This window comes from Danio aesculapii, chromosome 17 (assembly GCF_903798145.1).
Source record: "Danio aesculapii chromosome 17, fDanAes4.1, whole genome shotgun sequence".
In the NCBI taxonomy this organism is placed as follows: domain Eukaryota; kingdom Metazoa; phylum Chordata; class Actinopteri; order Cypriniformes; family Danionidae; genus Danio; species Danio aesculapii.
This window is the reverse complement of record NC_079451.1, coordinates 32049731-32062757: the sequence shown is the minus strand read 5'-3', so window position 1 is coordinate 32062757 and position 13027 is coordinate 32049731. Positions and strand designations below refer to the sequence as shown.

Sequence of the window (13027 nt, the reverse complement as noted above, 5' to 3'; positions counted from 1 at the left end):
TTTAGAATGTCTGGCAATTGTTTGAATGTTCTTGTATAATGTGAAACAGAATCACATAAATCATAACAAATTAGAGAAATAAATGAAGACAAAAGAACTAGTTTAATGTTTATGAGATGTGATGTGATGAGAACTTTCTGATTATGTTTGTTCATTATTAAATACATTTCTGTTTCATATCTTGCTGCTTTGCCATTAACCCTTCAGTTTCACTTAGATCTATTAACCACAATCATAATGAAGAGAAAAAATATATAAAGTCACATTACTGATTACTTTTCATTCAGAAACCACGAGGAGTTCTTGGGAAACTTGAATAGAGGCTTTATTTGAAGTTAAGGTGTCAACGAAAGTTCAAATATATATCTAATCTCACACTCCACCAATGCAAATATTTTGGATTGGATCAGTGCTGGGGTTTTGCAACAATTGCAGATGTCAAGTGGCCATTAGGTAGGCCTAATGTATGCAAAATAATGGGGGGCTGCTACAGCGGCTACTCACTGGTTGGAGCAACTGGCTATTAGTCAAATATTTGCAGGTAGTATTTATTGAAGCATTCCAACAGATTTTCTACAGTGCCTATGCTTGCATATTTGATTGAACAGTCTTTTACTCCTCACCACATCTCGCAACATCATGGTACTGTATAATTTCTTTTCTTAACAGCAGGTTTATGGTGTCTCAATTGATTTTGTTGTTTGTTTTTGTTATGGTACAGTATCATTTTCTTTGTCATGCAAGAATACACTCCTACATTTCAAAAGGAACACTTTCGTCTTTTTTGAGGTATTAATACTGTATGTACATTTTAGGAATTAATTTGTACTGTTAGGGTACCAATGTAGACCACTTGGGTGCAAATGCATACCTTCCCTGAAAGAGTGTAGGGCAAAAATAATTAGAATAAAATAAATAATAAAATAATATTTTTAGGTCTTAGAGTATGTGCATTTTTAAACATGTGTAGTTTTTATTTCTACATTTTTATTAAAAACGTCATTTTAAATAAATACTTGTTTATGTTTAACTCATTGTTTTTCCTCTTTTTTTTTAGATGAAACTATTTGTGCTGTTAGCAGCAGTGGCTTACTGCAACGCCTGCAGACTGGAAGGTTTCTCCGAAGACACCACTACGAACCCACAAGGTGATGCTACTGTAATGTCTTATGGGGAAATTAAACTACGCCCAAATGTTACATTTATTTGTACACATGAACAAATTGCTGCAAGAATATGACAATGAGTGTTTTGGCCGATAAAAATTAGGATTGAATATCTCCACTATGGTCTGCTGTGGACTTTTAGTAATATTTGATGTTTTCACCGCTTCTCAATAAAACACAGAGAGATTACACTGTTAAAGTTTTGCCGAGACAATGTGTGCTTAAATAAATAGTTCAATTCAAATGTAAGTTCACAGTTGCCCTTCACCACTTCTATACAGTCTAAGAAAAGTGATTAGTTTACTAAATGGGAGTAAACCCATTGTAACTTGGAACTGTTACGTTGACTTGACTTAATTTTTATAATTAATAATAATAATTTTTTATTAATAATAATAACAATAATATACTGTATATAGTTAATTTACTTAATTTTAAGGCAAAGGGTTTACTCAATTTTTAGGTCCAATTAACTAATCACATTAAAAGCAATTGGTTTACTCACTTTTTAAAGTAGAGTCAACTAATTGTTTTTTACAGTGTAGTTTAAAAGAAAAATGCTATGGAATTTGCAACCAAGATAGCAACCAGAAAATCTGTTCCTCATATCTTCAACTTAAGAAAGAAACTCATACAATATTTGGAGCAACTTGAGAGCAAGGAATTTTATATTGGGGTGAACTACAGTACTTCTTTAAACATTGGGTTTGGGTTCAGAGTTGTTTTTCTCTGCACTCTTAATGAATTGTTTTTCGTTTAAATATGTTTCATGATTTCAATCATTTAGACATGCATTTTAATTTAACAATGTATTCTAGCCATTGAAATAAAAGAAATGAATAAGAAATCTAGATTTTAAAAAAATCAATGTAGGAGACATTGTATTAATGCAATTACTAACAACAGCGAGCAATACATTAATTACTGAATCTATTAATCTTTATTAACATTGATTAATGTAAATATCATTGTTGGTTGTGAGTTCATGTTAACTCACAGGCCTGTAAAAAAAGTTGACTCAACTTAAAAATTTAAGGCAACAAAATTCAAGACAGTTTACTCCTGTATAGGACAAATTATGAAAATCACATCTAAAAAAATCACTATTTATTTCTAGAGTATTTAAGGCAACATTTTTTTACATAATTTGTTTTGTGGATCTGACCTTTGACCTTTGTTTTAAATTGCTGTCATTTATAACTGACTTTGTGCCATTAGGGTAAATAATTTTTGGAAACTTGCCTGAAACTTCACACATTCAAATACATTTTCTCTGTCTAGAAAGAAGTCAATCAATGTCTTAGTGTTTCAGAAACATGTCAAAAACTTTATTTATATTAAATTTCTTCATATACGACTAGATTTGTTTTATAACTCATGTAAAATTTCCTGAAACTTGAGAAAGATTTCAATGCATTTTAACTCTATGGAAAATAATGCAGGCATGTTTTAATGTTTCAGAAACAGTTGTCTAACAATGTTTTAAAATTTTAAACAGTATTTAAACAATATAGATTTGTTTCAAAATCAGTTGTGTACCGATATATTTTTAGCAGTGTGTTTTTTCAAACACTGTAGTGTAACAATGTCTTTTCACAAAAAAAGTGAAAAAGTTTGTTTTTTTCAAAAACATAAATGCAACATTTATTTATTCATTCATTTTCTTTTCGCTTAGTCTCTATGTCAGAGGTCGCCACAGCAGAATGAACCGCCAACTATTACAGCATATGTTTTACACAGCAAATGTCCTTCCAGCTGCAACCCACTACTGGGAAACACCCATACACACTCATTCTCTCTCTCACACACACACATACACACTGCATGTATTTGGACTGTGGGGGAAACAGGATCACCCACGCCAACACGGGGAGAACATGCAAACTCCACACAGAAATGCAACTGGCCCAGCCAGGACTTGAACCAGCGACCATCTTGCTGTGAGGCAACAGTGCTAACCACTGCGCCACCATGCCACCAGAAGCTTTTTTTTTTTTTTTAAATAGTGTAACAGTGTCTTCATGTTCAATGTCTTTTTCAATAACAGTAGTTTAACTAACTAACTAACTAACTAAAACTTACTAACATCAACCTATAGGTTGAACACAGACATAAAAACTTTTACACTGCCTCATAATAGTGAACAACACTGACAGCTACACAGGAACTGTGTATCCCTAAAAGGACCTTTAAAAATGGAATTTTCTTAGTGTCATTTGTAAATAATGATGCCCTATAGAGGGTTAAATCGAGTCAAGTGCGGAAATTGGGTTGAAAGTTGAGTCAACTCAAAAATGTAGTTTGTTGCCTTAAAATTTTAAGTCGAGTCAACTTACTTTGGAATACAGTGATTTTTTTAATGAGATCAAATTTAAACGTTTTTTCTGTGTTTGTATATTTACAATTCTGGATAAAGTAATGATATTTAAAATACATTTCTATGATTGATTCAGGTTGTTCTGACTCTGATGGAAATCTCCATGAATTTAACTCTGAATGGGAGAACGGACCTGAAACCTGTGTCTGTGTTGATTTTGGAATCATCTGTTGTGAAAGGTACAGTACTTGCACACTTGCACTCTTAATTTATCATTGTTTATTTTTAATTTACCTTGATATTTTTTCCTTATATTTCTTTTCTCATAAAACTATGAATGGAACCAAATTAAATTATTTAAATATTGCTCACTTCACTTGAATTTTATAGAGCAAATACATTTCTATATTTCTCAGAGAGAGTTGAAAAACGTTCCTGGTAATAATGTCTTTATGATTGTGTCTTCAAGGTCATGGGACCATTTTGATAACAGTGCCCCACCTGAACTCCCCACCACCCCTCAGATCATTGCTGATGATTATGAAGACTTATATGGACATCCAAAACCATCCAGGTAAAATCCTGAACAACTTTTACACAAAGCACAGTCCAGCTGGACAGATTTAGTTATGATGTTATGGGGCTAGACATATTTGTATGGTTTGTATATGCATTGTTTATACAGTATATACATATGTTTTTGTGATATTTTTAAAAATGCTTTTGTGAAAACATAGTATAATTAAACTAATTAAACTGACTTTGCACTTGTGTATGTGTTTGTTTGGTGTGTGTGCATGTATGTGTGTGTGTGTCAGTGAAGAACAAGAATCACAAGAAGTCCCCAGTCAGCCAAATGAACCTGAAGTTGAACCTGAAGCAGAACCTTTAGCAGAAGCTGAACCTGAACCAGAAGCTGAACCAGAAGCTGAACCTGAAGCTGAACCTGAAGCAGAAGCTGAACCTGAACCTGAAGCAGAAGCTGAACCTGAAGAACAAGCAGAACCTGAAGAAGAAGCAGAACCTGAAGAAGAAGCTGAACCTGAAGAAGAAGCTGAACCTGAAGCAGAAGCTGAACCTGAAGAAGAAGCTGAACCTGAAGAAGAAGCTGAACCTGAAGAAGCAGAACCTGAAGCAGAAGCTGAACCTGAAGAAGAAGCACAACCAGAAGCAGATTCTGAACCTGAAGGAGAAGCTGAACCTGAAGCAGAAGCTGCCGATGACTCTCAGGATGCAGCTGAGGACAATGAATAATCAGAAAAATCCTGAACAGGAAAAACTCTTATAAACACTTTATAAAATACAGTACAAAGTTAAATTTAAATTGTGTTGAATGAGCTGATACATAAAGCATTATAAATAAAACAAACATACTTGAGCTTGCATTTTCATGTTTGTTTGAATATATATATACATATATATACCAGAAATGAGCAAACTTTGGCAGTACAGTTAAAGACATATTGAGAATGGCAATGAGAACGTTATAAACATACTGTACATTTTTGGATACAACAGGTCATATCCATTATTTACCTCTATTAATGTAAAATATCTTGTGTAAAGCATCTGGAACTGTCCAAAAGCTACTTTTAATAATTAAGTAAACACATGCAGTAAAAGTACTTTATTGAATGAGCATAAAAAAAATTATATCAAGCAAGCAGGCGTCAAAGAATATTTAATACCATTACGTCCAATAAAACAGTAATTTTGGTGAATTATGGTAAAAGTATGGAAATGTTATTATATGGTGAAGACAAAAAAAAAAAAAAAGACTTGTTTGGTGTGAGGGAATTCTAATATTATATTGTAATTAAATGAGGCACTCTGATTGCACCAGGAAGTCCACAATTATCTCATTATGTCTTTCCTGTGAATGAGAGAGAGGGAGGTCGAGAAAGACTAAGAGAATTAGAGAAGATAGACACACAACTACAGCCGAGCATCAAAATGTCATTTACTGTGCAAATAATGGATAGTTATTATCAGTGTTGCATACCTAGCTCTGAAAAGCCCAAACAAAAGCAAACTTCTCTACCCAGAGTTCAGCTGTCATACTGGCATACTTTGATAAATAATAGTGGAAGTAGACCACAGTCATTATTTTCTTTTCGGCTTAGTCCCTTTATTAATCCGGGGTCGCCACAGTGGAATGAACCGCCAACTTATCTAGCATATGTTTTACGCAGCGAATCCCCTTCCAACTGCAACCTAACACTGGGAAAGGAGCACAGTCATTTATAAACTTATGATTTTTGCCTGTCACTTTGCTTTATGAAAAAAGCAGCATGTCTTCACATGCTATTAAGAATTACTGTAAAACACACTATAAAACGTGAACATGGCAGAGGATAACCAATGCTTTTCCCACAATTTTGCATATAAACCCATTTGATGCAATTACAGCTATTTTACTTCATAAAAACAGCATTTATTTGCCAGAATTTATGGAGTTGTCAACAAACTGTATTTATTTGAATGTAGTTGTCAAAAAGGCAATAGTCTCTAGATGCAGCAATTAAGATGCAAACTGAGAATGCATCACTCAAAGATGCAATGTCAAACACAATGCACTCAATGGAGTGAGTGACCTCACTTTGACGGGTAGGGTTAGGGGTGGCATTAGACGGGCGCATTAAAAAGCATTGGATGCAGCTCAGATTGCACTGCACCAGGTCTGCATCCAAGGTCCCACACCTAACTACATGCAGTTTCACCTAAATGCTTTGACCAGATGGTATCATGGTAGCCTGATCACTGTACTCCATGAGCGCCACCATTTGTCTGAGACTGAATTTCCATTTAAATTTAGCTAGTCTTGTGCTAAAGTGCTAAACATGTGAATAAGAAAGTATATGACATTCACGTACTTTTAATTCTGAAAGTATCAAGATTTTTTCACATCTCCAATTTAAGTGTCCACGATAACAATGATACTGTTGTTGGTTGAACCGCACACTTGACCCTTCTCTAAGCCACACCCAAAAACCGCCACACACCAATCGTGGCTTAGAAACCGTAGCTACGCGCAGGCGGTCTGTCAAGCTTTTGAGCGAGGGAAACAAGCCAAAGCGTTGTGCACATGGATCGGGCAAATCTCATACCCGGTCTCCTAAAAGTTTGGACAGGGTGGTGGAATTTTTTCTCTTTTCAAAACCTAAAACCAAAGGGGAGAAATGCCAGTGTGGATCAAGCTCTGAGGGGTGCTAAAGGAGCGGAGATAAGTTGGTTTTGTTTTTGATATTCCTGACACATCCAGTGAAAAACGACAATAACTCACACACAACTTACCCTAAAAAGATTTAAACTGTGTTTACTACAAAAATTCAAAGCAGGATATGTTTCCCAGCTGTCTTTTTCTTTTTTTCGCTCGATATTATGAGCGCTGCTCCATTTAAGCCCTCGCCATAGTAGTCATACTAATAGCAATCATATTTCTATCTGTTTCAAACTACGCATATTTGGATTACATATCAACAGAACAAAACCGAGATGTCATCACAATCTGAGCACTTGCGATCAATATACTTCACCCGCAGGTGTTTTTCAGTTATTTATAACCCTCATGTCCATGTCAGAGCTACAATTAACTGATGTTTTCGAGTTTTAGGTGACGGCATTATAGCGGGTATGTGTCTGCTTTTATAATTAGCATCTGATTAATATTTGCTGATAGGGAAAATCTATTTATTCACTTTTGCTATTTTTACTTTGATTTGCATTTCAATTTATTTATTTTTTTCCATTTAACTGCAATTTAGAAAACACAAACATACTGCTTGACAGTTATAGATACTGTACATTGTTATGGGTCACTGATGCTAATATCCAGCACAAATCTATCAATTTCGCCTTTCTGGCTGGTCTTTCTTTGAATGAATTATGTAAAAGCACTGTCCATGCATGTTTCCTCGTCGGTTAGTAACATTATATATTTCATTGCTCAACAATTGATCTATCTGGCTTTTTGGCTAAAAAAGGAGAAATCATGATTTAATTTGTTCTTATTAGAGCATTTTTAAATTTCACCTGTCCTGCTGTGCATAAACTAAGCTGTTGAATGGTCAGTGTATGAGGCGGCTATGCTAACCTAGCTTCAATTTTGATTAAATTATTTTCTTATCGGTTGCGTATTATGTCTTAAATACCCCTGTAATGTATACTACAGTCCTTTTTTGTCTGGCTATATCGGATATCTTACTTATTTGCCAAAATGGGCTAATTTTATCCCTGACAATGTCTGACACCGGCGCATACATATTGTAAGAGACGTGCCAGGCACGAAAGCTTGACAGGCGTAGCAACAGTACCTAAGGAGGGCGGGGCTTAGCGAAGGGTCAAATAAAGCGCTTGACACATGCCAAAATTGAATAGACAATAATAATATAGCCTGCCCTATAGCAACCGTCATATCAACAATCTGTTTTTTAGCCAGTTTCAGGATGTGTATGTATAACTTACCCGTAAAAGCATAACTTACTCTTATGATGAATCCCTATTTTACCTCGTCACCGCAAAAAACAACTAGTAGCTACTGCCTCTTCGCTATCAAATAATAACGCATACTGTCTGAACACAGTCATGACATAAGATGGGGGGTAAAACTGTATAGTGCAGATAACTTTCTCAGAATTCAAGAATTTTTCAAGAATGTCGAGAGGCAACAAATAAATATGGAGTTGTTTCAGGTTATAAAAATATTTACTTAGTAGGCTAATAATTATTAGCCTACATGCTTTGTCTATAGATACACTTGAGTAAAAATATTATTTGTGCAAACAGATGTTAGCCTACATATTCACACGCACACCAGCTACATTGTTAATGTTAAACACTGACAATTATTTTTTAGGAAAAATACATAATATAAAGCCTATGTATAAGCTAACAAGAGTATTTTAAAAAGCCTAATTTTCCATTTTTAGATAACAAAATGTATTCAGAGTATTCTAAAGTAATCAGAGGTCCAAAATAATAATAATAAATCCAGCTGTGTGCATTTAGAAAAACAAATTGACAATGTTTGACTTTTTCTTTCACTTGCTATATTTATTTCAGCAGTTTTGGGGCCTTAGTTTAGAAACCAACTTCTAGCAATCTTCAACTGCATCTGCCCATAAAAATGGATCTAATTTTAGAGTGTTTTGGCTTGTCAGATCAGAGATACTATATGAAATGGGCAGAGCTGTGGGACCACAAAACTGGAGGTTTTGCTTGTAAGAAGACTTTGCTTGTAAAACTGGTTTCTAAAAATGTACTATTGTAATTTACTGTAGTTATTGTAATTAACTTTAAAATTATTTAAAGTTTTTGTGATGTCGTTACATATGCATTTGACGCAATTGCTTTTTAAACTGTGTACCAGTAGCTGATATATGTTTTCCTCATTCGTTCATTCATTCATTTTTCTTTTCGGCTTAGTCCCTCTTTTAATCTGGGTCGCCACAGCGGGATGAACCACCAAATCATCCAGCACATGTTTTACACAGCGGATGCCCTTCCAGCCGCAACCCATCATGGGAGACATCCATACACACTCATTCACACACATACACTACGGACAATTTACCTTACCCAATTCACCTATACCACATCTCTTTGGACTGTGGGGGAACAGGAGCACCCGGAGGAAACCCACGCCAATACGGGGAGAGTATGCAAACTCCACACAGAAATGCCAACTGACCCAGCCGAGGCTTGAACCAGCGACCTTTTTGCTGTGAGGCGATCGTGCCACCCACTGCGACACCATGACGCCCATATCTTTTTACTTTCTTCAGCATTTTAACTGAGCATTTCACACACATTACCACATGAGTGAAGCGTGTTTTAGGATAGTTTATTATAAATACTTATACTCACCCTTTACTTGTTTCAAACCTTGACGAGTTTCTTTTTTTAATGTTGAACACAAAATAATATGTTCTGAAAAAAGCTGAAAACCTGTAACCATCCACTTCCATTGTATTTGTTTTTCCTACTGTGGACATCAATAGTTAGATGTTTTCAGCTTCCTTTAAATTATTTTCTTTTGTGTTTAACAGAAGAAAGATAAAATAATATAATATAAAAGGGTTATAAAAGGTTTGAAATCCCTTGAGGGTGAGTAAATAGTGAGCTGTGAGAATTTTCATTTTTGATTGAACTTTCCCCTTTAAGTGTATTTACCTTGTATCCATTTAAATGAACACTTTATGAATGCACTTATCAGATCATCAACAGAAATTATCTCTTTTGCAAACAGATATCATATTTACACTGATGTACAAAAGCATGTGAGCACTGGTTATGGAATATCAATATTTAACCTTGTTTACCACCAATAAGAAAGATGCTGTGAGGCAATTGGGTAAAAAAAATGTGTCAGTCTCATTTCTTATTCCAAATGTACTATATAAGGCATTTAATAAGAGTCTGGGGAACATTTCTGGAGTTTGATTGAACATTTATATTGACCTTCTCACGGCTCACCATGTCTCTTGACAATTTGGTACTGTATACATTTGTAAAGTGATTGTAATGCAATTTACCAACAGATTAATAATGTGACATGGATATTATTTATGATGTATTAGCTATAATTTGGGAAGTTTTAATTGTTTTGGGCAGTTTCTGCTTTTTGGTTGAGTATTTATTCATGTACATAGCAACTGTAAAGTTATGAACAGTAAAAGTAGCTTTACAATTGTCCTACACTGGTTTTCTGCCAGGCATTTGTGTTTATCATTTGTTATTAAGATTTTTACTTGCATTAACATTCTTAATTTTGAAATCTAATCATCACAATTCATATCTTTGCCTCTTCTTTTTCAGCTGAGAGTGTTTATGTTGCTTACAGCAGTATCATGCTGTAATGCTAAAAGCATCAGTGCTAAAAGGAGCAGTGGTAGTACGGACAACAATGCAATGTATGTACATTTATATATTATATAATGTTTATCATCATTTTGCTGAATAATCATTTAGTAAAATTTATTCTGAAAGTTAGAATATGTAAAACACAAATTAACATTTTATTGTATTTGCATCAATATTTGACTACATCTGTCATATTCCGGTATTTGTTAAACTTTTGCCTTTGTGTGTGTGCTGTAACAGACCTGGAATTGCCTTCATGTCTGACAGTGAACAGTAAGTCCTTCTAAAATGAGCAGTTTACACTTCCTTAAGAGATGAATACAGTAAGAAAACAACAGCAATGCTTGCTTACACTACATTTAGAGAGAAATACAGTAAGAAATAAATAGCAACGCTTGTTTTGTAGTTAAAATTACATTGTTAAAACACTATTTAAAAAATGACACAGGGAATTTAATATCAACACAATCTCACAGCAATTCATAACTTTTTGATTTAGTGGCTAATTTGTATCAATTCGTACGATCTAATTCGTTCAATTTAGTACTATTTGCTCATCACTCAATGACGGTTGGGTTTAGGGGTGAGGTTGGGTGCCACATCTCATTTTTAAAATCCTACATTTTTGTTTGACTGAACTCGTATGAATTTGTATGAATTAGCCACTAAACTGACAAAACGTAAAATAGTTACGTTTTCTCGTGAGATCAGGCTGGTTAATACTGTGTATTGTATACAGTGCATTTGCTTTTGTGTTAGTGTGTGTTGTAGATGGCCATGGCATATGGTCCACTTCAGTCTGACAGTGAACAGTAAGTCCTTCTAAAATGAGCAGTTACACTTCATTAAGACCAGAAATGCAGTAAGAATTAGACAGTGATGCTTGTTCAGTAGCTAAAATTGGTTCTTATGATTGATCATCATTTAAAAATGGCACAGGGCAGTTAATACTGTGTGTAATTTATGTTGTACATTTGCTTTTGTGCGTGTGTTGTAGGAAACCAAGGTCTAAGATCAACTTTATGTCTGACAGTAAACAGTAAGTCCTTCTAAAATGAGCAGTTTACACTTCATTAAGACAGAAATACAGAAATAACAGCAATACTTGTTTGTAGTTAAAAATTGGTCATTACATTGTTAAAACACGATAAAAAAAAATTACACAGGAAATTTAATACCAACACAATCTCACGCAATTCGTAACGTATTGGATTTAGTGGCTAATCATATCAATCATACGATCTAATTCATTCAATTTAGTACTATTTGCTCATCACTCAATGACGGGTGTGGTTTAGGGGTGAGGTTGGGTGCCACATCTCCTTTTTCAAAATCCTACATTTTCGTTTGACTGAACTCGTATGAATTTGTACGAATTAGCCACTAAACTGACAAAATGTAAAATAGTTACGTTTTCTCGTGAGATCAGGCTGGTTAATACTATGTGTAATGTATACAGTGCATTTGCTTTTGTGTGTGTGTTGTAGATGGCCATGGCATATGGTCCACTTCATGTCTGACAGTGAACAGTAAGTCCTTCTAAAATGAGGCAGTTTACACTTCATTTAGAGTAAAGTACAATAAGAATTAGACAGCAATGTATGTTAAGTAGTTAAAATTGGTTCCGATAATGTTATTCATGAATTAAAAAATGACACAGATCATTATTACTGTATGTATACTGTAAATTTGCATTTGTGTGTGTGTGTGTGGTGTGTTGTAACAGGTTCTGGAAAAGGTGATGTGTCTTCCTCTGAAAACGAGGACTTGTAAGTCATTTTGTAATAATCACTGCAACATTTTAGATTTAAAAGAGGAGAGAAGTTTCCATTTTAACATTGCTTTTGCATTTTTTGTGTTGTAATAGATCTGAAATCAGGTGATTCAGATGGAGTTGCCTGATAAGACAAGCAAGTCACTGCAAACTACAACCCGTAAGTCAGTCATTCTGACAAAAACACTCTGAGAAACGTCTTACTCACTAGTTGAGATTGGCTCATTCATGTCACTGTGACTATATGTTTGGCCTCTGATTTCATAACGTTACTATCATAAACTAAATACTCAATGTAAACAGACTTCAAATGCCATATGAATTTTTATCTGTAACACGCAATGGATCGACTGACAATGATACATCCCTCAAGGACTACGGCCTGTAAGTCATTCTCAAATGAACAAATATGTGCCAAAACAAACAATTAAGAAATATAGTGACAAAGTGAGATTAAGATTTTCTCATTATTCGTTAGTGAAACTTATGTGGGTGCATATTTAGGCTGCTGCATCATAAGATGTTAATACGGTGGGTAAGAGAGCTTATTGTGCAGCAATTTAAGAAAACATGTGCCAATTACAAAAACACACCAGCAAATTGAGAAAAGATCTTTATCCGTTTGGAACATATGCTGTAACAGTCACATGTTTTTTAAAAACAGACTGCATTTTCACACAATGCGAACAATTAATAAAATGTGCTGCATTTTTCCACAATGTAAACCAATTAAGAAAACGTGCTGCATTTCTCACAACACTTTCAAATAGTTCAGAACATAATGGAAATGTTTCAAGGAGACCCTAAAATGTGAGAGACCTGGTTATTTAGGTTACGGTTATTTACGCTAATAAATACTAAAGACATGGGAATAAGGATGTTAAAATAAAACAAACAAAAAGCTCAGCT

General features: G+C 34.5%; 2 protein-coding genes across 3 annotated transcripts in view; both read left to right on the top strand.

Moving 5' to 3' along the window:
* LOC130244628 (protein TsetseEP-like) overlaps nucleotides 1–4861 on the top strand; it is a 6742-nt gene extending 1881 nt beyond the window's left edge. Inside the window, exons 1-5 of one of the 2 annotated variants that reach the window (XM_056477139.1) lie at nucleotides 569–642; nucleotides 1058–1148; nucleotides 3620–3722; nucleotides 3953–4057; nucleotides 4302–4861. In XM_056477139.1, coding sequence (XP_056333114.1) covers nucleotides 640–642; nucleotides 1058–1148; nucleotides 3620–3722; nucleotides 3953–4057; nucleotides 4302–4737 — 738 coding nt within the window. In that variant the 5' untranslated portion in view covers nucleotides 569–639 and the 3' untranslated portion in view covers nucleotides 4738–4861. Of the gene's footprint in view, nucleotides 1–568; nucleotides 643–1057; nucleotides 1149–3619; nucleotides 3723–3952; nucleotides 4058–4301 lie in introns of those variants that run through there. The other variant, XM_056477140.1, reaches the window with a different exon arrangement.
* Nucleotides 4862–9866: 5005 nt separating this feature from the next.
* Nucleotides 9867–12246, top strand: LOC130244754 (uncharacterized). Its single transcript, XM_056477284.1, has 8 exons — nucleotides 9867–9976; nucleotides 10300–10394; nucleotides 10585–10617; nucleotides 11116–11156; nucleotides 11342–11383; nucleotides 11832–11875; nucleotides 12074–12113; nucleotides 12212–12246. Exons 1-8 carry the CDS (start codon nucleotides 9959–9961, stop codon nucleotides 12244–12246), a joined length of 348 nt encoding a protein of 115 aa, XP_056333259.1. The 5' UTR covers nucleotides 9867–9958.
* The last annotated feature ends 781 nt before the right edge of the window (nucleotides 12247–13027 follow it).

Excerpts from the sequence above, each read along its gene's own strand:
- LOC130244754 (XM_056477284.1), top strand. Across the intron at positions 10,395-10,584 it reads AGTACGGACAACAATGCAAT|ACCTGGAATTGCCTTCATGT; the intron begins GTATGTACATTT and ends GTGCTGTAACAG. Across the intron at positions 11,157-11,341 it reads CTTCAGTCTGACAGTGAACA|GAAACCAAGGTCTAAGATCA; the intron begins GTAAGTCCTTCT and ends CGTGTGTTGTAG.